The sequence below is a fragment of the Miscanthus floridulus genome, chromosome 12 (assembly GCF_019320115.1).
Source record: "Miscanthus floridulus cultivar M001 chromosome 12, ASM1932011v1, whole genome shotgun sequence".
Lineage (NCBI taxonomy): Eukaryota > Viridiplantae > Streptophyta > Magnoliopsida > Poales > Poaceae > Miscanthus > Miscanthus floridulus.
Window position 1 is genome coordinate 51,051,624 of NC_089591.1, and position 20,472 is coordinate 51,072,095.

The 20,472-nt window shown below is 42.8% G+C and overlaps 1 protein-coding gene across 2 annotated transcripts; it reads left to right on the forward strand.

The window, feature by feature from the left end:
- The first annotated feature begins 7,900 nt into the window (after positions 1 to 7,900).
- Positions 7,901 to 20,220, forward strand: LOC136496604 (uncharacterized). Of its 2 annotated transcripts, XR_010769088.1 has the most exons (8): positions 7,901 to 8,147; positions 9,348 to 9,487; positions 10,754 to 10,797; positions 10,897 to 11,504; positions 12,010 to 12,090; positions 16,810 to 16,883; positions 17,041 to 17,103; positions 19,843 to 19,918. XR_010769088.1 is itself a non-coding variant. In XM_066492323.1 (7 exons), the coding sequence occupies exons 1-7, from the start codon at positions 8,085 to 8,087 to the stop codon at positions 19,900 to 19,902; spliced, it is 1,059 nt and encodes a 352-aa protein (XP_066348420.1). In that variant the 5' UTR covers positions 7,901 to 8,084; the 3' UTR covers positions 19,903 to 20,220. The 2 variants fall into 2 exon arrangements, 1 of the variants encoding a protein (XP_066348420.1); XM_066492323.1 differs by lacking the exon at positions 16,810 to 16,883 and having other exon boundaries at positions 19,843 to 20,220.
- The last annotated feature ends 252 nt before the right edge of the window (positions 20,221 to 20,472 follow it).

The following is a 20,472-nucleotide window of genomic DNA, read 5'->3' on the forward strand; positions in this document are numbered from 1 at the left end:
GTCCTTGAGGTGGTGGAGTAGGAGTTGAAGGAATTGCTGCTGAGGTAGATGGGGTGGCACTATCGCCCTCATGAGTGGCACTATCGCCCTACTGATGTTTAGCAGGTGAGTGCTGCCCTTGTTGGTGTAGTACGTCAACGGAAATTTGTGCAGCAATAGCCTGGGGATCCTCATCATCAGTGGCTTGATCTTCTTATGGCCTAATGTCGCGTATAGCCATTTGCTTGATTGCCTCACATGGTGGATCCTCCTTCCCTACAACACATGAATCAACTTGCTCCACTTGAGAGCCATTAGATTCATCAAATGTCACATCTACCGTGACTTCAACTCTACCCATGGTTTTGTTAAAGACACGATAGGCATGCTCATTTGATCCATAACCAAGAAGAATGCCTTCATCAACTTTAGGTGTGAATTTAGAGGTTTTAGGTCTTTTGTTAAGTATAAAACACTTGCACCCAAATACTCTAAAGTATGACACATTTGGTTTATTACCGGTTAGAAGCTCATATGAAGTCTTCTTGAGTTTTTTGTGTAAGTAGAGGCGGTTGATTGCATGGCAAACGGTGTTGATGGCATCACTCCAAAAGAGATCCGACGTCTTGTACTCATCTAGCATTGTCCTTGCCATATCAAGAAGTGTACGGTTCTTCCTCTCTACTACACCATTTTGTTGAGAGGTGTAAGGAGTTGAAAACTCATGCTTGATGCCCTCGTCATCAAGAAACTCTTCAACTAGAGTGTTCTTGAATTCGGTCCCATTGTCACTTCTTATCTTCTTGATAGAAAGACTGAACTCCCTTTGTGCCCTTCTCATAAATATCTTGACTTTCTCTTGCACCTGGGACTTATCATAAATAAAGAACACCCAAGTAAAATGGGAATAATCATTAACAATAACTAGACCATATTTGTTACCCCTGATGCTTAAGTAGGCAACCGGTCTAAAGAGATCCATATGAATCAACTATAATAGTTGTGTGGTGGTCATGATGCTCTTTGGTGGGTGAGGTACACCTACTTGCTTTCCGGCTTGGCAAGCACTACAAATCCTGTCTTTCTTAAATTGAATATTGGTTAGTCCAAGGATGTGGTTGTCTTTTAGGAGTTTGGCCAAGTTCCTCATCCCAACATGAGCTAGTCGGCGATGCTATAGCCAACCCATACTAGATTTTGCCACTAAACAAGTCTCAAGCTTAGCTTTCCCTTTGCTGAAATCAACTAGGTAAAGCTTGTTCTTGAGGTGACTCGTAAAGACAATAGAGGAATCCTTCCTCTTAGAGACTTCCACACCCTTATCCGTGAAGAGACAATTGTAACCCATCTCACACAATTAAGAGACGGACAACAGATTGTACTTCAAGGAATCAACATGTAAGACATTTGTAATTGAATGATCAAGTGTAATAGCTACTTTGATAGTCCAATCACATCCCCTTTTGAATTATCACCAAATATGATATTCTCATCTGAATTTGCAGTTAGGGAGTATGATGAGAACATACTCCTTTCTCCGATCATATGATTTATACAGCCGTTGTCAAGCACCCAACTTGACCCACCAGAGGAGTATGCTTGCGACACAAGTTTAGTTCCTAGTTTTAGGTCCCCAAATATTCTTGGAGCCTTGCATGTTAGTCATAAGAACTTTAGGAACCCAAATGAAAGTATTATGATAAACATTTTGACTATTACCAACAAACTTGGCAAATGCCTCCCCCTTGCTGTTGTGCTGCAAAACAAAGTTAGAATCCAAACATTATGGAGGTGTTTTTGCCTTTGGTTGGTAAGCATATCTATTTGGAGTGATCCAGATAGATTTCTTTGGTTTCTGGACAACTTGCTTTGGATGAGACACCTTCTTCTTGGGCTTGACATGAGCAGATGAGTAGGAGGTGGTCTTCCCTTTTCTATGGGGGTGGCACTACCGCCCTTCACAGCGGCACTGCTGGCCATAGGTCACAGTGCTGCTCTGGGCTGACCTTGTGCCACCATCTGTGTAGACCTATCTGCCCTTTGCTCATGAATTGAACACACTCATATCCATTAATTACCTTTCTCCCATTGGTTTTACCTCCATGAGTGTGTCTAAGACCATCTTTGATGCATGGATTTCTTCCATCTTTATATTGTGGCCACTTTGGTTTTTCACCTTTACCACTAGCATGTTTCTTGCCTTCCATGCACCTTTTTCTAACATAGCATTGAGCCTAGCAATCTCCTTTTTCATAACCTCCAAGTTTGCAAGGTTAGTGGAATGAATATTTAAGTCAAGATTATAGCAATTTCCACATCCTTGACTAGTGGATGGAATAGAAGTGTCGTTTATGTTGGAGGGAAGTGGGGTGCTCTCACATAGAAGGTTATATTGCTTCTCAAGTTTGTTGTGCTTTTCAACTAAGACACAATACTTGTCATTGAATGCAATATTTGCCTTCTTTGTGAGAGCGTGTTCTCTTTGTTCTTTGGCCAAGGCCTTGTTCAAAGAGTCCACCTCACTTCTCTCTAACTCAAGAGCTTCCTTGCAGCCAATATACATCTTTTCGGTTTCCTCAAGATAATCGTCTCTATCAACTAGCTCGGCTTTGACACTTTCTAATTCTTCCATTAGATTCATAATAAAGAGCTTGATCTTAGAATCTAACTTTTTAGTCAATTTAGCATATTTCTCAACATCACTAGAATCACTAAGTTCACTACTAGAGATGTCACTAGGAGGTGGAGGAGATTTGGCTCTTTGTTTTACCTTCTCACCCTTTGCCATAAGACAAACATGAGTGGAGCGGTGGTCATCATCATCGGACATGTTGTTGAAGAGCCTTGATGTAGAGGATGACTTTTGAATAGCCATGGTTGCAACTTTCATATCCTCTTCACTTGACTCCTTAGTTGAGTTCCACTCATGCCCAATGTGTGCCTCTCCCATTTGTTTGTATCCCTTTTTGTGTTCGTGCTTGTCTTCATTATTGTCCCTCTTGTATTTGTTTTCTTTCTTGTCATAGGGACACTTAGCAATGAAGTGCTCCGTGCTGCCACAATTGTTGCAAGTCCTCTTCTTCTTGTTGGGAAACCTTCTTTGCACTATTTTATACCTATTCTTTTTCAACCCCTTGTGATAGCTCTTCATGAACAAAGCCATGTCATCAATCTTCATATAATCAGCTCCATCATCTTCATCTTCACTTGAGGATGAACTTGGATCATCATTTTGTGGAGTTGACTTGATTTCCTTGGGGTGACTTGTTGATGCTTGCATGCTGCCCTTTGCCTTGTTGGAGATGCCTTGATTGCTTAATTTATTAGCCTTGAGAGCTACTTCCTTGATTTTCATGCCTTCTAGCTTGGCTTGCAACTCACCAAGTCTTCTCATCTCATTAGCTTCTTCTCTTTGCATGTCAAATGTCAACAATCTTCTAAGCACATCATTAGGTGTGAAGTGCTCAAACTTCTTCTTATCCCTAATCAAGGTGACTAAGATCTTATTTCTTGGTGAGTAGGCTTCCAACATAACCTTCACCACTTTGTCATCATCAAGCTCATCACATCCATAGCCTCTAATCTTGCCCACCAAGGTCATCAATCTATTAAACATCTTTTGTGGACCCTCTTCATCTACAATCATGAACCTATTGAACTTGGCCATCAACAAATCAATCTTTGCCTTCCTTACTTTATCAACACCTTCATGTGCTAGATGCAAAGTGTTCCAAATCTGTTTTGTAACATTGACATTCATCACTCGGTTATACTCATTTCCATCCAAGACACTAAGAAGAATACTTGTGACTTGGCCATTGAGATGGACAACAGCTAGTTCTTCATTTGTTGGTGCTTTGGGATCTTCCAGTGGCTGTAATCCATTCACCACAATCTCCCAAAGACCGAGGTGAAGACCTACAAGATAGGCACTCATCAAGTGCTTCTACTTGGCAAAATTTGTCCCATCAAAATGAGGCAACTTGCCCGTGGGTACATTGACAAAAGACCTTTTGTTATGGTTAGACAAATAAGAATAATTAAAGGATACGACAGCATATTTGTTCTTGTTGTTGCTGCTGCCCTTGTCCTTGCTATCCTTCTTTTTGTCCTTGCTCTTCACCTCCTTGCTATCTTTTGAAGTATGGAATGACACATCATCATCTCCATCGTCTGAGCTACTAGAGAGCTCACTAGATGATGCATCATACTCATTCTTCTCTTGCTCTTGAGCTCTTGCCGCCTTTCTCTTAGCTCTTGCCTCTCTTGTGATTCTTCTAGCTTCTTTTCTCTTCTTTTTGTCTTTGAGCCGCTGCTCTTCCTTCTTTTTTTCTCTAGCTTCTCTTGTTGCGATCTTTGCGGCTTTTCTTTCTTTTCTTACCTTTCTTCTTTCGGCATCAATAGTCTTAGGTTCTTTGATGGTGGCATCACTTGTTGTGGACATGGACAGCTCGCTGCTGCTGCCAACATCCTCGACGTGCACACCACTTGCGTCCGTAACACGAACGGTCTTCGAACCTTCTCCTTCTTCCATACTTCACGCGGTGAAGCGTATACGAAGCAACCTCGCTTTGATACCACTTGTAGGATCTATAGGAAGACAAAGAAGGCCTAGAGGGGGGGGATGAATAGACGTATAAAAATTCAACTCAAAACTCTATTAGAACAGAAGGCGGCACTGCCGCTCTATGAAAAATAATCTAACACAGTTGAGATTTAACAGAGATGAACCTGATCCCACTAGCTGCTTAATCCTGTAATGTTACTTTAAGATCCAGTTCGAAGACAGGATACCACAGAAACTTCACACAAATGTGAATCGAGCAACTAAACCCTAACAACAGCTAGCAATAAGATAAACAACAAGTATAGTAAAAATGAAGCACGCAAGACATAAGATTTATCCCGTGGTTCAGCTCACCACTAAGGTTTGCCTAAGTCCACATTGTTGAGGAAGCTACAAGGGCTTGCCTTACCCTCGTTCTTAAGTCAAGAGAGTGAACTCTTGAAGTGAGAGGTAATTTTTTAGCTTTCGAATGAGGTTACAAACCTCCCAAGGCTGCCACACGAGTTGATAAGCACAAGGGCGATGCCTAGCCAGCTTAGAGCAAGCTTCAAGAGTAACAAACTCTAGAACTAACAGTCAAACATGAACCAAATGCTCTTAGACTTTGAGAATAAGTGGATCTTCTCTCCAATCGAGTTTTGCTGCCTTTTCTTTCAAGTTTTGATGGTTAGAATCAATGATTAGCTTGAGGGATGGAGGAGCAACAATGGAGGAGAGAGGTGAGCTTTAGTTCTGTCTAGTTTCGAGCAGAATGATTCAGTGGAGAAGATGACCGTTGTAGGCCGGACCTGAAGGGTATAAATACTTCCCGAGCCCAACGGTCAGTTAAGGATGGCACTGCCGCTCTTAACAGGGCAACACTGTCGCCCTAGCCAAAACAGGTAATATGATATCAAATTTGGCTGGCTGTGTTTGACTAGGTGGGAGAATGTAAATCTGTGAATTTGAGCATCTGATTCAATAGTTGATCAACTGTTCTAAAATCCCTCTTAATAGTATGGCTTTCCCTAAACTCAAATTCAAAACATAAAAGAATTTAAATCTTCTTTGAGCTAGGTCTGGTCATCTTTTGTAATTAGGACACCTGCAACCTGTTCATTATCCTCATTCTTTGATTCCCTGTTTATCATCTTGATAAATCTTATTAGTTCTCTAATTTGGTGGTCATCAATACCAAAACCTACAATAGAGCTTGATTGCACTTACAAACACAGAGGATATCGCTGCATTAGTAAGTGCACCTGACATCTGTCATCCCAATGCGCAACATAGAGGCCCCATTCGCGTGCCCTTAAACTCAGCTTGATCCGCTTATTTTTTCATCCAGAACAGTGTTTTTCTCACAAATTCTTTCAGCATTTCTCCAAACCATCCGATTACTTCAGAATTCAAACAAGCGAACAGGCCTAGAGTATTATATAAAGCAAACAATAAAAAATGAACAGCAAACTATACAGTTTTACAAAAAAAATATATACAGTAATGATATCAACTACTCTAAAATCTGTGTAATATATATACACAGTACAAAATGTGTTTGTACTACTCTAAAATATGTTTGTACTATATATGGAAATACCTAGTATGCATATACAGTAAAAATGCGTTTGTACTACTAATGATATCAACTATAATAATAATATATACTACCTCCGTCCCAGAATATAATTATAGCACAGTATCACGTTTTAGTACCTTAAGTTTGACCTAATAAAAAGGCAAAATTTCCATCGTATTTTTTTCTACCTCTTCCTCCTTCAATCACCGGCTCGGTCTCGATCTCGTTGCCAACTGAGATTAGGAGTAGGAAAGAGAATAGAAAGAAATATGGGGTTCTAGATGTAAAAATACTAGAGAGAAAGAAAAGGTGATAGGGTCTTAATAGTTTTTGAAATATATCAGAGTTCCTAATGTAAAATGTCCAGATCCAAATGTGCCTCTTCTGGTGGGCTTCTTTTTTGACCTGGGTTAATCCTTCCAGTTGGACCGACTTCGTTGTGGGCTGGACCAAGCCCATGTAAGCTTTTTTCCTTTTCTTTCGTTTTTCTCTTTCTATAAAAACAGAGATATTGCAAAATTCGTCAAAATCATAGAAAAATCATAAAAATGCCAAACCAATTTTGCTCCACAACTAAATATTTTATGAACAAGAAACTTCGCATATTATTATCTAATGAAATGAAACATATACAAATGTATTCATGTAATTCCTGACGAGGACTGCCGTCTAAAAATTCAAGAGAAGTCTCAATCACCTAGTGGACAGACAAATTCTTGACATATTGACAAAAAAATTACGTAGGTTGATATGATGCATAAAAAAACTACAAAGGTTGATATTGAGTCATAGAAATACATGGGTATTATGAAAAATTAAAGTTATGATATACTTATACCTAAATAATTATGTGCTTTGTAATGAAAGAAAAAATATACCAAGGTGTATTTCAATTTGATATTGGTTTAGTAAAACATTGTTATTTATTATTAGCATTAACTTATATTATGGATATCACGGTCATCATAAAATAAATTATAAAAGGATAAAACATAAGTAGATATGTACCATTCACGTCATCGTTTTGCATGAATGCTTGATAGTTTTTTTCTCCCAGTTGCAACGCACGAGTATATTTGCTAGTAAGATAAAAAAATATCAATGTTTTTAATACTAAATAAATACCATTACATTAATTATAAAATATTTTTTATAATAAATTAATTTAAAGCTATAAATATGAATATTATTCACTAAAAACTTAATTAAACATGAGCAACTTTTTGTGATACGTAATACATAGTTACGTTCTTTCAGGAGTGAGATACTATAATATAAAAAAGTTATAGACTGCGGTCGAAATCTGGAAATCTGGAAAGCGCAAAAAGGCCCGCACGTACCTGCGTCTGTGTGGGCGGGCACTGGGCAGCGTCACCGGTTCGCTTAACCGTTTGTCTGTGGGGGACTGATGCTATTATGGCTGCGTTTAGCTCGCGAAATAAAAATTTTTAGATATCATATTAGATGTTTTAGGGATGTTGGAAGAGGTTTTTGGTTATTAATAAAAAAACTAATTACATAACTCGCCTGAAAACTGAGAGACGAATTTATTAAGCGTAATTAAGCCATCATCAGCGCATGTTAGTTACTGTAGCACTTATGGCTAATTATGGATTAATTAGTCTTAAAACATTCGTCTCGCGATTTCCAATTAAAATGTGCAATTAATTTTTTTTGTGTCTATATTTAATATTTCATACATGTGTCGCAAGATTCGATGGGATAGTTTGGTGTGAAATTTTTTTTTATCTAAACCATGCCTATGTTCGGAGAGAAAAACAGGATACGGCAAGCGAACATGTGCGGGTCCCTCGGCCCCTCCCTCCCCCGTCCCGACTCCCGAGCGCCGCGCCGGTAAACTCTCAGCGCACGCCCCCGATCTTCATTCCCCCGAAACCCTAGCCGCTCCTTGCCCCTTCCCGGTCGCGCCTCTCTAAGCTTCCGGCGGAAGCCGTCCTCTGTGCGTCGGCGGCGCTGGAGATGGCCTCCTCATCGGCGTCTTCGAGGCACCAGGTCACCATCACCCTCGGCCGCAGCGGTCAGGTGAGCCGTCCAGCCTCGGTCAACCCGTGCTTATAAGGCCAGCCAGCGTGGTCTTGCGGATTTGCCTATGGCATCGTTCAGGGTTTGAATGTTGATCGATTAGTATCAGAGCAGATTTTTCGTCAAGAGAGAAACAGGGCCGATGTTCTGGTAGAGGTCTGTATAGCATTGGTTAACCTGAGTTTGGGTCTAGTGCGCGGGGTATCAGATATTATATGGAGGGAGGAGGGATCCTATGCGATTTGGTGTGTCAAAGGTTGGTTGCATGGTGTTGGATTTGGTTGTTGATTGCAGAGGGTTGCTGTGTACCTCAAATCAAGGGATGATGGTGTGATTTTGGGAAGGTGGCTTAATCTATGTGTGTCTACCCACTTGGTAGCTTTGAGTTTCTATCTAGTGTGGTTGGGGTGGGGGGTCGAGCTAACACGAGAAGTACCTGTATGGGTGTTCCAATGTTGTGGTATATAGTAGAGAAATCTCTGGATCTCCTGCAATGATATTATTTGTTTTTCTACTCAAGATACATAAGAGATTAAGAGGGACTGGAAATGGTTGTGAATCGTAACGAGGGCATGGCAAAGTTAAATGTGGAGGGGCAGAATCTGTTGACGCAGATTAGGTTTATTCTTTTATGTTGCTAAATATGTGTATACGAGATAAGTAGCACTTGAATTACTGTAAAGTAGAATTTTTCTGACATTGGGAGAAACAATAGAAGCTTGTACAGTGAATGTTCTCTTGCAAGTTTTGTTTAGGGCACACCCTTTGTAGTAGTGTTTACTTGTACAGTTGTACCTGCTGGTCATATCGAAGATTACCAATCATTTGTATGCACAATTGCACATTCGGCATTCAGATCTTTTATGCTGTTATTTGTAATGTCTAAAGAACATATATGCACACCATATCATTACTTATTAGTATGATTTAATTATTAGCAGTGAAGCCACTCACGCTTATTATGCATGTTTTTTCTTCAATTTTCTCTATAGTGATTTGTTTGGAAACTATCTTGGACTTGATAAAGTATACAAGATCGGTTTTAAGGTTTTCCATGATGTGAAATGCTAGCTGAGTAGCTGACTGATGCCAATGACTCTGTGTTGCATACATGTTTTTTTCATCCTTAATCTTTCCCAAACCTCGATGAATTCTGATATCACCTTCTTTACAAGATTACCTTAATTTTATTCTCCTTAGGTTGTCAAAAGGAGGGCTATGTCTGATGATATTAACGACGATGAAGTGCCATCGTCAGGGAAAAAGCGATCTGTGAGGGATAGGTTAGGAAGTAATGTGTCTGATTCTGATTTTTATGAAAGCCAGCAGAGAAACAAAAGGTATCTTTCTTGGTTCTGCTATTTCCATCCTTTGTATAGGCTTCAAAGTTTTGAACTACATTGTAATATACTCCCTCCGTCCCAAAATAAGTGTTGCTATGGTATTTGTGCTAGTCAGTTTGTAAAAAATATTAGCAGTATTTGTATCTTCAAATAAGTTTATTATGAAAATAGATTCATCGATCTATCTAATAATACTAATTATGTACTGTAAATATTAATATTTTTTTTTTATATTTGGTGAAAGAAGGGTGGGCCTGGTGCAAGCGGTAGAGTCTTACCGCCTGTGACCGGAAGGTCCCGGGTTCGAGTCGCGGTCTCCTCGCATTGCACAAGCGAGGGTAAGGCTTGCCACTAACACCCTTCCCCAGACCCCGCATAGAGCGGGAGCTCTCTGCACTGGGTACGCCCTTTTATATATTTGGTGAAAGTTAAAAGCATTTGACCCCTTGAAAAGCGAGAATGACACCTATTTTGGGAAGGAGGGAGTACAAAGGATCTAATATACATAGGATTCTTTCCATATCATTAGGGACAGAGTTTGTTCCTTCGTGGTAATTCGCTCCCAGTTGTGGGCCATGGCTTCAGCTTCATTACAATGTTTCAATCACGCCAAACTAAATGCTTTTCATAGTTTATACATTAGTGTCAACTCCATCACTCTGCCATGTAGCCTATGTATTTGGGTTACAACTATGGCACTATTACTAACAATAACTATTTTACAATTGATTTCTGATGCACATATTTGTGATAACCTTAAGCAGATGTGTATTAATTTATGGTATCATCTTTACTTCTCTTGTTCATAATTTAGCAAATTCTTAGCTTATCTATATATATGGAATATATGGACATGCACACCAATGTCGTCCTTCTATTCAATTGTGTGCTGCACTGCATGCCCCCTGTTTTTAGTTTATCCTATATATTTGTGAAGCACTTGCCTTTGAGATCATGAAGGGCAGGCCTGGTGCAGTGGTGAGAGCTGTCTCACTGAGTCACCAGGTCATGGGTTGGAAGCAGCCTCTCCGCAGATTTTGCGGGGGGAAGGCTTGCCTCGGTTTTTCCCTTCCCTAGACCCCACTCATGTGGGAGCCTTCGGCACTGGGTCTGCCCCTTTTTTGCCTTTGAGATCATAGGATGTGTGGTTCCATTTACTGTGTTCATTTTGTTACATTCTGTCACTACAAACAGGTCACTCCTTGCCTTTTTTCTTCTGTAAAATGTAATTGGTTTCCCTGTGGTTCCACTCTCACTTTGCAGGCGAGCGACAGAAAGTAATAGCTCACATGGAGATGATGGTTCAGGTGATGATAAACCTTAACTTCTTGTCAATTCACTAGGGCTTGAATTGAAGATATCTGGCACTACTTACTCTGTTGCATTGGCGTGCAAAATATTTGAAGATCGTCTGGTTGGCAAGGATGATCTGAGACTGAAACTCATGAGGAAAGGCTTGTTACAGAGGAGCAATGGTGGTGCAGAGCAGAATGGAATGGATCTCCGTGAAAAGCTTTCCCGAAATCATAAGAAGTTACCAAGATATGATTCTAGAGGCCATGCTGCAGAATCAAGGGCTAGTTATGAGATGAGAGATGAGCCCCCAGAGTTAAGGTCCAGATATTCTTCGAGGGAGGATGTCCTAGGGTCAAGGCACTCTTCTGTTGTAAGTCGAGGTCCTTATGCAAGAAGTGTGGATAATTTGTTAAAGTTGGACTCTTCAAGAAAATCTTACCCCAAATGGACAGACGATGGTTTGAGGCACAGATCACCTGAAAGGATTTTAAGTGTTCGGAGTGATGTGTCTCCACCGATAGCTTATGATCAGATTAGGCCCATGCCACCCCTTATATCTGCCGGTTCCTCAAGACCTCAAAGTTTCATTACAAGAGATGCTCCTGACACGTCAAGGAGTCAACCATATGCTGGCAAATCCACCGTTTCTGTTGATACAGTACAGAGAACTAATGGAATCACTCCATCTAGTGCAGCTCTGCCTAAGGCCCCTGTTATGGTTTGTATCTGTACTTCCTCTCATAGACCCTAATTCACTGATGCTTCTGAGGAAACATAAAGGGAATTTTGGAGCAAAATTCCTTTCTTTTGTGCACAGCATTTTCAAATTCTTTCTGAAATCACATCTGCCTGTTTTTAATGCTGTTATTTGGGTTGGTTCCAGATGTATATTTGCTCATTTGTGTGGTTATTTGCTGGTAGTATGAACAAACTTCTTAGAATTTAGAACACCATCAACTTTCTGAAGTTAACATTGTTCAGGCATGACTATTCGTTGATACATCTGATATAACTTATTGAAACACTTTGAAGAGGATGCAACCTTTTAACATTTGTTAAGTTTGTTCATGGTTATCTAGGCATCTAGGTTCCACATCCGAATTATTATAATAACAACTTCTGTAGTCTTGGAATTTTACTAGTTAGATATGGTTATGCATTCCCATACTGATGTTCATACAATCATACTTGAAGCTTAATGGCATTGCTCTGCAACTTTGCAGGCTGAAGCCCCGCTTACAGTTACTGGATTGCTGAATTCGTTGGGTCTTGAGAAGTATCTTGTTCTCTTTCAGGCTGAGGAGGTAATCTTTGACTACTTCTTTATTTGTTTCATTCTGTTTAAATATTTTTTCTTTGTAAATATCATGCATTACATTTTCTCTCTTGTACCTTTGCATGGAATTATGAACTTGTGCTCCCTAGAAGAGATCAATGTTTTCTGAAAGCTTGTTAATTTGTTGGCGCTTTGCTATTTTTTCTTTGCCCTCTACAATTATTCTTGCATGGTATCTATTCACTGATTTGGCTTCATATTTTCTGCTATATTCAAATGGGATATTCTAAGGCTTACCAATACAACAACATAGCCTTTCACTCCCAAGCAAGTTGGGGTAGGCTAGAGTTGAAACCCACCAAAAGCCCCAAGTCACGGTTCAGGCACTTCAATAGCTGCTTTCCAAGTACTTCTATTCAAACATAGATCTCTAGGTATATCCCAAGCTTTCAAATATCTTTTTATTGCCTCCCCCATGTCAATTTCGGTCTTCCTCTACCTCTCCTCATATTATTAGCTTGGCTTAGGACTCCACAATGCACTGGTGCATCCGGAGGTCTCCTTTGGACATGGCCAAACCACCTCAACCGATGTTGGACAAGCTTTTCTTCAATTGGTGCTACCTCTAGGCGATCACGTATATCATCGTTCCGAACTCGGTCTATTCTTATGTGACCGCAAGTCCATCGCAACATACGCATTTCTGCAACACTCAGTTGTTGAACATGTCGAATCTTTGTAGGCCAACATTCTGCTCCATACAACATAACCGGTCTAATCGCCGTTCTATAGAACTTGCCTTTTAGCTTTTGTGGTACCCTCTTGTCACAGAGAATGCTAGAAGCTTGTTGCCACTTGATCTACCCTGCTTTGATTCTATGGCTAACGTCCGCATCAATATCTCAATCCCTCTGTAGCATCGATCCCAGATACCGAAAGGTATCCTTCTTAGGCACTATTTGACCTTCCAAACTCACATCTTCCTTCTCCTGTACAACTCCGCCAAAGTCGCATATCATGTATTCAGTTTTAGTTCTGCTCAATTTAAAACCTTTAGACTCAAGGGTCTGCCGCCATAACTCTAGTTTCCTATTTACTCCTGCCTGGCTTTCGTCCACTAACACTACACCATCAGCGAACAACATACACCAAGGGATATCCCCTTGTATGTTCCTGGTAACCTCATCCATTACCAAGGCAAAGAGATACGGGCTTAAGGCTGACCCTTGATGAAGTCCAATTTTAATCGGGAAGTAATCTGTGTTACCATCGTTTGTTCGAACACTAATCACAACATTGTTGTACATGCCCTTGATGATGGTCACGTACTTTGATGGGATCCATGTTTTTGAGGCGTCGCCTAGTCGTCGCCTAGGCGACAAGGCGTGGCAGAGGGGCTGGGCGTCGGGGGCGCCACGACCTGGAGTGGTATGGCGTCCGCTTAATTGCATTAGGCGTCGCCTAGGGCTGGTTTGGCGTCGGGCGGACGCCTACAAGCTCGCCGCGGACGCCGGATGCCAGTTCGCGAGGGGAAGGGCGCCAAAAGACCGTGGCCCTCGCGGTCGCGGGAAATCGACCGCGCAAAAGGAAATCGACTGCGCGGTGGCTGCGCGTCGGGAAATCGACTGCGCAGGGGGGAAATTGACCGCGCGGGAAGTAGATAGGCCCTTCCGCGCGGGAAATTTACTGTGCGAGGCCTTTACCCGCGGCCACGTCTGAGATCGAGGGGAGAGGAAAAGAGAAAGGCGGCAGGAAGACCGGGCGACCGGAAGAGGAAGAGAGAAGGCGGCGGGCTTACCTCGAGCTCCGCTTGGCTGCTCCTCTGCTCCAGTCCACCGGCCGGCCGCCCCTGCTTCGCACATCGCGACTCTGCCTCTGCCTCGAGTCCGCACATCCGTCCGCACCTGCTCTGCCTTGCCTTGGTCGGGTACTTCCCCTTCCGCCTGGTATGCCTCTCGTCTCCTCTGCTTTCCCTCCTACCTCCTCTGCTTTCCCAAATATTTGAGGCGTGTACTCTGCAGTCTGCTTTCCCTCCCCTCCTCTGCAGCCATCTGCTTCCCTCCTCTTCCTCTGTTTTCTTCCCTCTTGCTCTGTTTCTTTCCCTGTCTCTCATGCTTTGTTACAGAGAGGTGACTGGAACTGCTCGAGTTCTTTGTTTTTAACAGTTACAGCTAATAGCACAATGGCGAGTACATCTTCCATTACCAGCAATTATGATATTAGAAACTAATTTGTTGCTATTGAGTGATGAGAGATTTCAGATTTGCTATTTTGCTACTTTATTATGTTGTGCACTAGCACTCTTGGTAGCTAATTTATTATGGTATTACATGCTAAGACTTGCAATATTAAGGTATGATTTGCTTCTGAATTTTAGTAGCATATATATTAAGATGATCATATGGCGCCTAATAAATGTGTGTATGGCGTCGCCTAGGCGTCCGCCACAAACGCCTAGGCGTTGTGAAGGGGGTCGGGCGCCGCGCCTCGCCGTGGCGCCTCAAAAACATTGGATGGGACTTTATGTTTGTCCAAAGACCACCACATAATATTTCTTGGTATCTTGTCATAAGCCTTCTCTAAGTCAATGAAAACCAAGTGGAGGTCCTTCTGCTCTCTAAACCGCTCCATAACTTATCTTATTAAGAAGATTGCTTCTGTGGTTGACCTTCCGGGCATGAAACCAAATTGGTTTGTTGATATCTGCGTCGTTCCTCGCAAGTGCTGCTCGATGACTCTCCCATAACCTCATAGTGTGGCTCATCCACTTAATTCCCCGATAATTAGTACAACTTTGGATATCCCAATAATTAGTACAACTTTGGATATCTCCCTTAGTTTTTGTAGATTGGTACCAATATGCTTCTTCTCCACTCCTCATGCATCTTGTTTGATCGAAAGATATTGTTGAACATCTTGGTTAGCCATACTATAGCTATATCCCCGAGACATCTCCACACCTTGATTGGGATACCATTAGGGCCCATCGTTTTGCTCTCTTTCATCCTTTTCAAGGCTTCTTTGACCTACTATTCTTGAATCCTCCGCACAAAGCGCCTGTTAGTGTCATCAAATGAGTCATCCAGCTGAACGGTGGTGTTCTCGTTCTCACCATTGAACAATTTATCAAAATACTCTTGCCATCTATGTCTGATCTCATCCTCCTTCACCAAGAGCTTCTCCCTCTCATTCTTTATGCACTTGACTTGGTTGAAGTTCCTTGTCTTCCTATCGCGAGCCCTAGCCATCCTATAAATGTCCTTCTCTCCTTTCTTCGTACTCAAACGTCGGTAAAGGTCCTCATAGGCCCGCCCTTTTGCCTCACTCATCGCTCGTTTTGCGTTCTTCTTTGCCACCTTGTACTTCTCTATGTTGTTTGCACACCTATCATGATACAAGCGCTTATATCACCCCTTCTTTTCCTTAATAGCCTTTTGCACATCTTCATTCCACCACCAAGTGTCTTTCGAGTCGCATCCGCTCCCTTTGGTCACTCCAAGCACCTCTGAAGCAACCTTTCGAACGCATGATGCCATCTTCTCCCACATGCTGTTTGCATCGCCTTCATCATTCCAAGGGCCCTCTTCAATGACTTTTTCCTTAAAGACCTTTGATGCCTCCCCTTCTAATTTCCACCACTTCATTCTAGCAACCCTAGCTTGTTTGTTCCCACGAGCTTGCACCAGAAAGCGGAAGTCAGCCACCACCAGCTTGTGTTGAGCGACCACACATTCTTCAGGTATCACCTTACAGTCCACGCATGTTCGTTTACCCCTCCTTGTAAGGACAAAGTCGATTTGACTAGAGTACTGGCTGCTACTAAAGGTCACTAAATGAGACTGTCTTTTACGGAAGAAAGTGTTAGCTATCATCAGATCAAAAGCTATGGCGAAGTCTAAGACTTCCTCTCCCTTCTGGTTCCTACTACCATATCTGAAACCCCCATGAACCGCCTCGAAATCTGCACTTGATGTACCTACATGGCCATTAAGATCACCTCCTATAAAGAGCTTCTCGCTACTAGAGACAGCTCTAACCAAGTGATCTAAGTCTTCCCGGAAAAGCCGCTTAGCACTCTCATCATGGCCTACTTGGGGGCATACGCACTAATTACGTTTCAGACCATATCACTAATGACAAGTTTAACTAAGATGATCCTATCCCCTTGCCTTTTCACCTCCACCACACCATCCTTGAGGCTCTTATCAATTAAAACTCTTCATTTTTATTTGAAGTTGTCCCTGTGTACCAGAGCTTGAAGCAGATATTGTCCACCTCCTTCGCCTTCTGCCTTTTCCATTTAGTCTCTTGGACGCATAAGATATTTACACGTCTCCTAACCGCTGTGTCCACTAACTCTCTTAACTTACCTGTAAGGGACCCTACATTCCAGCTACATAAACGAATCCTAGTTGGCTCGACTAGCTTCCTTACCCTTCGCACCCACCGGGGTAGGTGTGAAGACCCTTGCTCATTTTACACCACACTTGGGCGCCAATGTGGCGCACCACTGAGGATGCGACGACCCGATCCTTGCTCACTTGACACCGTGTCCATATCGTGACACGGCGCGTCACGGGGGTGACGACCTGACCCTTGCTCATTTAACACCATACCCGGGTTCCGACATGGCGCGTCGCTAAGAGGGTTACGCCCCAACGGGATTCTTTTGGGTTTCATCTCTATTAAAGTGGCTAAGTTTTTACATTGACTCGCCGCGCCTAACACATCCCTCCTCCTTTACCAGGGCTTGGGACCTGCTATGCTGGGACACCAAAGGCGCCCCACCATAGGCGGAGTTTAAGACTTACCAATGATTTTGTAAAGTTTATGCCAGATCCAGACATTCTCAGCCCATTCAAGCATATATTTGAATTTATGAGATTATATATTCATTCATGTTTAAAGCAATAAGGAATAACTTGAGTGATTATTATGACAATAGTACCTTTTTTTCATACTATTTACTTGTTTGCAGGTGGATATGGCTGCATTGAGGCAAATGGGGGAGAGCGACCTCAAAGACATGGGGGTACCAATGGTAGGTTGGAAGTTTACTGAATTTTTGTTTAACACTATGGTAGCATATTAGCATCCCTACGGAAAAAACAAATACAATCTTAGGATGATAGCCCCCTCGCCCCTCTTTTTTTTCAAAAGGACACTTGTGCATCTGCTAAATTTCTCAAGTCAACAGATTCGTAGATGATGAACGTATTAGAATGTGGACTTGCCTGTTATGAACCTTAGTTCATATCGGGGATATGGAGGATAACCATTGCCAAGAGGAAGGTCGGGCAAAGTCGGCGTGGAGGGAGACTAGAATATTTGGGTGTGACTGGATTGTTTGTTGTTCATTGCTTGATTCCTCATAAACTGGTTACAGGGTATATATAGAGGCGCCCAGCCCCTTGCTCAGGCGCCCAGCCTTTAGCTCCTCATTTCTCTCCCCACCATTAACTCTAATCTCTCAACCATACTACTAATTCTCATTGATTACAGCCGCATGCTCTTATTGCTGTGTTTCTGGCAGCTGCATGCGCCTCTATCGCTGCAGCCATAACTACTAATCCCCAACCATCTACTAATCAAAGTTCAGCTATGCGCTAGGCGGAATCTAGGCGCTAACCCATTGCCTAGCGCCTAGTCGGGAGTACTCGGTCCTAGGCGCTCCTAGGCGTTTTGGCAATATAGCCATAAATTATATATATATATATATTATGTATATAACTAGTAGTTAGTAAATTAGTCAATAGATAGCTAGCTGTTCATAAAAAAAATAGAAAACACTAAGTTGTGACTTATCTGGATGATTTTAGCAGCCTCCCATCCATGAGCACACCATATCAGCAGCTGGTAATTACAATACAAGTGGATAGGACAGTAATACAAGTGCACAACACCAGGGGCGGATCTGCAGCCTAGGCCTCTAGGGCCTAGGCCCTAGTCGTTGGGCCATCAACACCACATACCCCATGTAATTTCAGCCCAATAATGAAGGCCCAGGCAACAGCAAACCTAACCCTCCGCCTCTGCTCCTATCCGCCTCCCTCCGTCCCTCGCACGAGCGCGCGCCCGCAGCCGCACCCGCGCTGCCGCACGGGAGGAGGCGAGGAGCCTGCCAGCCGCCTGTCGGCGCCACCTAGCCGGACAGCGCTGCGCCGCACGCCATTCCGCGGCGCACCAAGCCCTCCCGCCGTGCCGCTGCCCAGGCGCCCATCCCATCCTGGCCTCGGCATCCCGCAGGCGCAGGGTGCAGGCCACACCACCGCAGAGCGCCGCGCCGGCCGTCCCTGCCCTCCAGGCTCCAGCTCCAGCTGGCTCGAGCCCGGCGCCGGCGGCCCCTGCCCTCCAACAGTCCAGCTCCAGGCCCCTTTGGCCGCCCTCCGCGCCGCCTAGCGCCGCGATGCGCGACTATGCCCCTAGTCGCGGCGACGGGCTTTGCCCAGCGACTAAGCGCGCGTAGTCGCCGCCTAGCCGAACTTTGCTACTAATTGCTATTGATCACAGCTGCATGCACCTCTATTGCTGCACTCCTGGCAGCATCTCGCGCCCTGGGATGCCTTTGGTACTGGCGCCTCCACATCACATGCCAAATTGTGTGCAAAGATGTGACCATATGTGCAGAAAACTTTAGAGTTTACATGGTTTTTGGGCTACCCAGTACTATTTCTGCTAGTAATTAAATTGAATTAAATATTATGAGTAAGAGATTCTAGCTGAAGTTCACCTGAAGCATGAATTTGACAGGCCACTTTGTTCATGTTTTTGTCAAAAAGTTGAATCATAATATTTCTATTAGCAAAGTCAATCATTAGCTCTTTTTTTTTTCTTTTGCTTTCAGTAGAAATGGAGCTCAGAACTCATCTTAAATACGGGTTACTATGTTGCATGCTTTTGTTGTTCCAAGCATACGCCTGTCATATACATCCATCATGAGAATATATATGGCTAAAAATGTAGGCAGAAGACAACTATTCTTAAGTCTCTTCCTAAACAAGAGGCCTTAATACCTCTTCTAGCAAGTTCATCTAATAATAAACATTAATGCGTTGAAGCACAACCTAGGTTAATACTCCCTCTCAGTTCTAAATTATAAGACGTTTTGTTTTTTCTAGATACATTTAACTATATATCCATACATAGTGTATATCTAAGTGTATAGCAAAATCTATGTATGTGTCTAGAAAAGCCAAAACATCATAATTTGGAATGGAGGGAGTAAGTCTCAACTCTCTAGATTGGAAAAAAAGATGCAACCTGGGCCTATACTTTTAGCCACTGTTCCAACTATTGTCGGGAAGAGTGGCTGCATTAGAATTTTTTTTTTCTGAAAATTGTCACCCATGATGTTATTAACTCAAGCTGCATCGTATCTTCCCAAAGTAAAATAGGTCCTTGTGCTTGTTGTACATCTACCAAGTGCATCTCAGTAATGAATCTATCAGCAGGCCTGTGTCCTAGTCACCACTATTCTCCAGTTGATTGGTTTTCTTGCCTTAAAGCAGGAAACATGATTCAGCAAGCACCAACATTCTTCAGGTGCAAACGTGTTTGACACAGACCACTGTTTTATACAATGAAAAAACAATGTTTTGTATAGTGTTTCTGTTTCTATGCTAGTGTGCCTTGTGCACCTCCAGTTGATTCTTTTCTAACCTTACCTCTAGACATTGAACAATCTCAAAAAATCCTTTTTGCTGAGCCAATTGTTTGTATTACCTTTCATATAGTTGAACATGATTGTGAAGGATGTTTTTTTGTTTTTTGTTTTACTCAGGGCCCGAGGAAGAAGATTCTCCTTGCGGTTGGCCCTCTGTCGAAACAACGGCAAAGATGAGCAACATGGTGTGGGACTACGAACATTTGTTGGCAACTGAAAATATTGGTGTAAGAACGCCAGATAGCAGATATTGTATATCCAATTATCCATAGTGGCTAATCACCCTTTTGTTGCCGATGGCGTTGTTTCGTGCCGTAGTTGACACGTGTAAAGTCTATTCGATCAGCTGTTAATCCCAGGTTCTATCATTCACGGTCTGCCTGCCCACTGTTATGCCTGTTCCCTGGGCTTCGCTTGGCTGATAAGCCATGGCTGAAAGTAATGGTTTCGAAATGGGTGGATTCGCCGTACACGTGGTTTACTCACTGACGATTGGTTTCAGAATGGAGGCTCTGTTCATTTCTTTTTTGTGTCACAAGGCGCCGATACTTTTCAAAAGGCACGTACAACGTGGTGAGACGATGATGACGGGCAGACGGCAGACAGAATGTGCTCTGAGGAGAGGAGCGTGCTGTAGCGACGAGGCGCAGATCCGACTGGCGCACGCCGAGAATTCAAGCCGTGCACCATTTTTTGGGTGCGGCTAGTGTCCGGACGAACGCCCTTCTCTTTGCCCCCTTCTTCCTC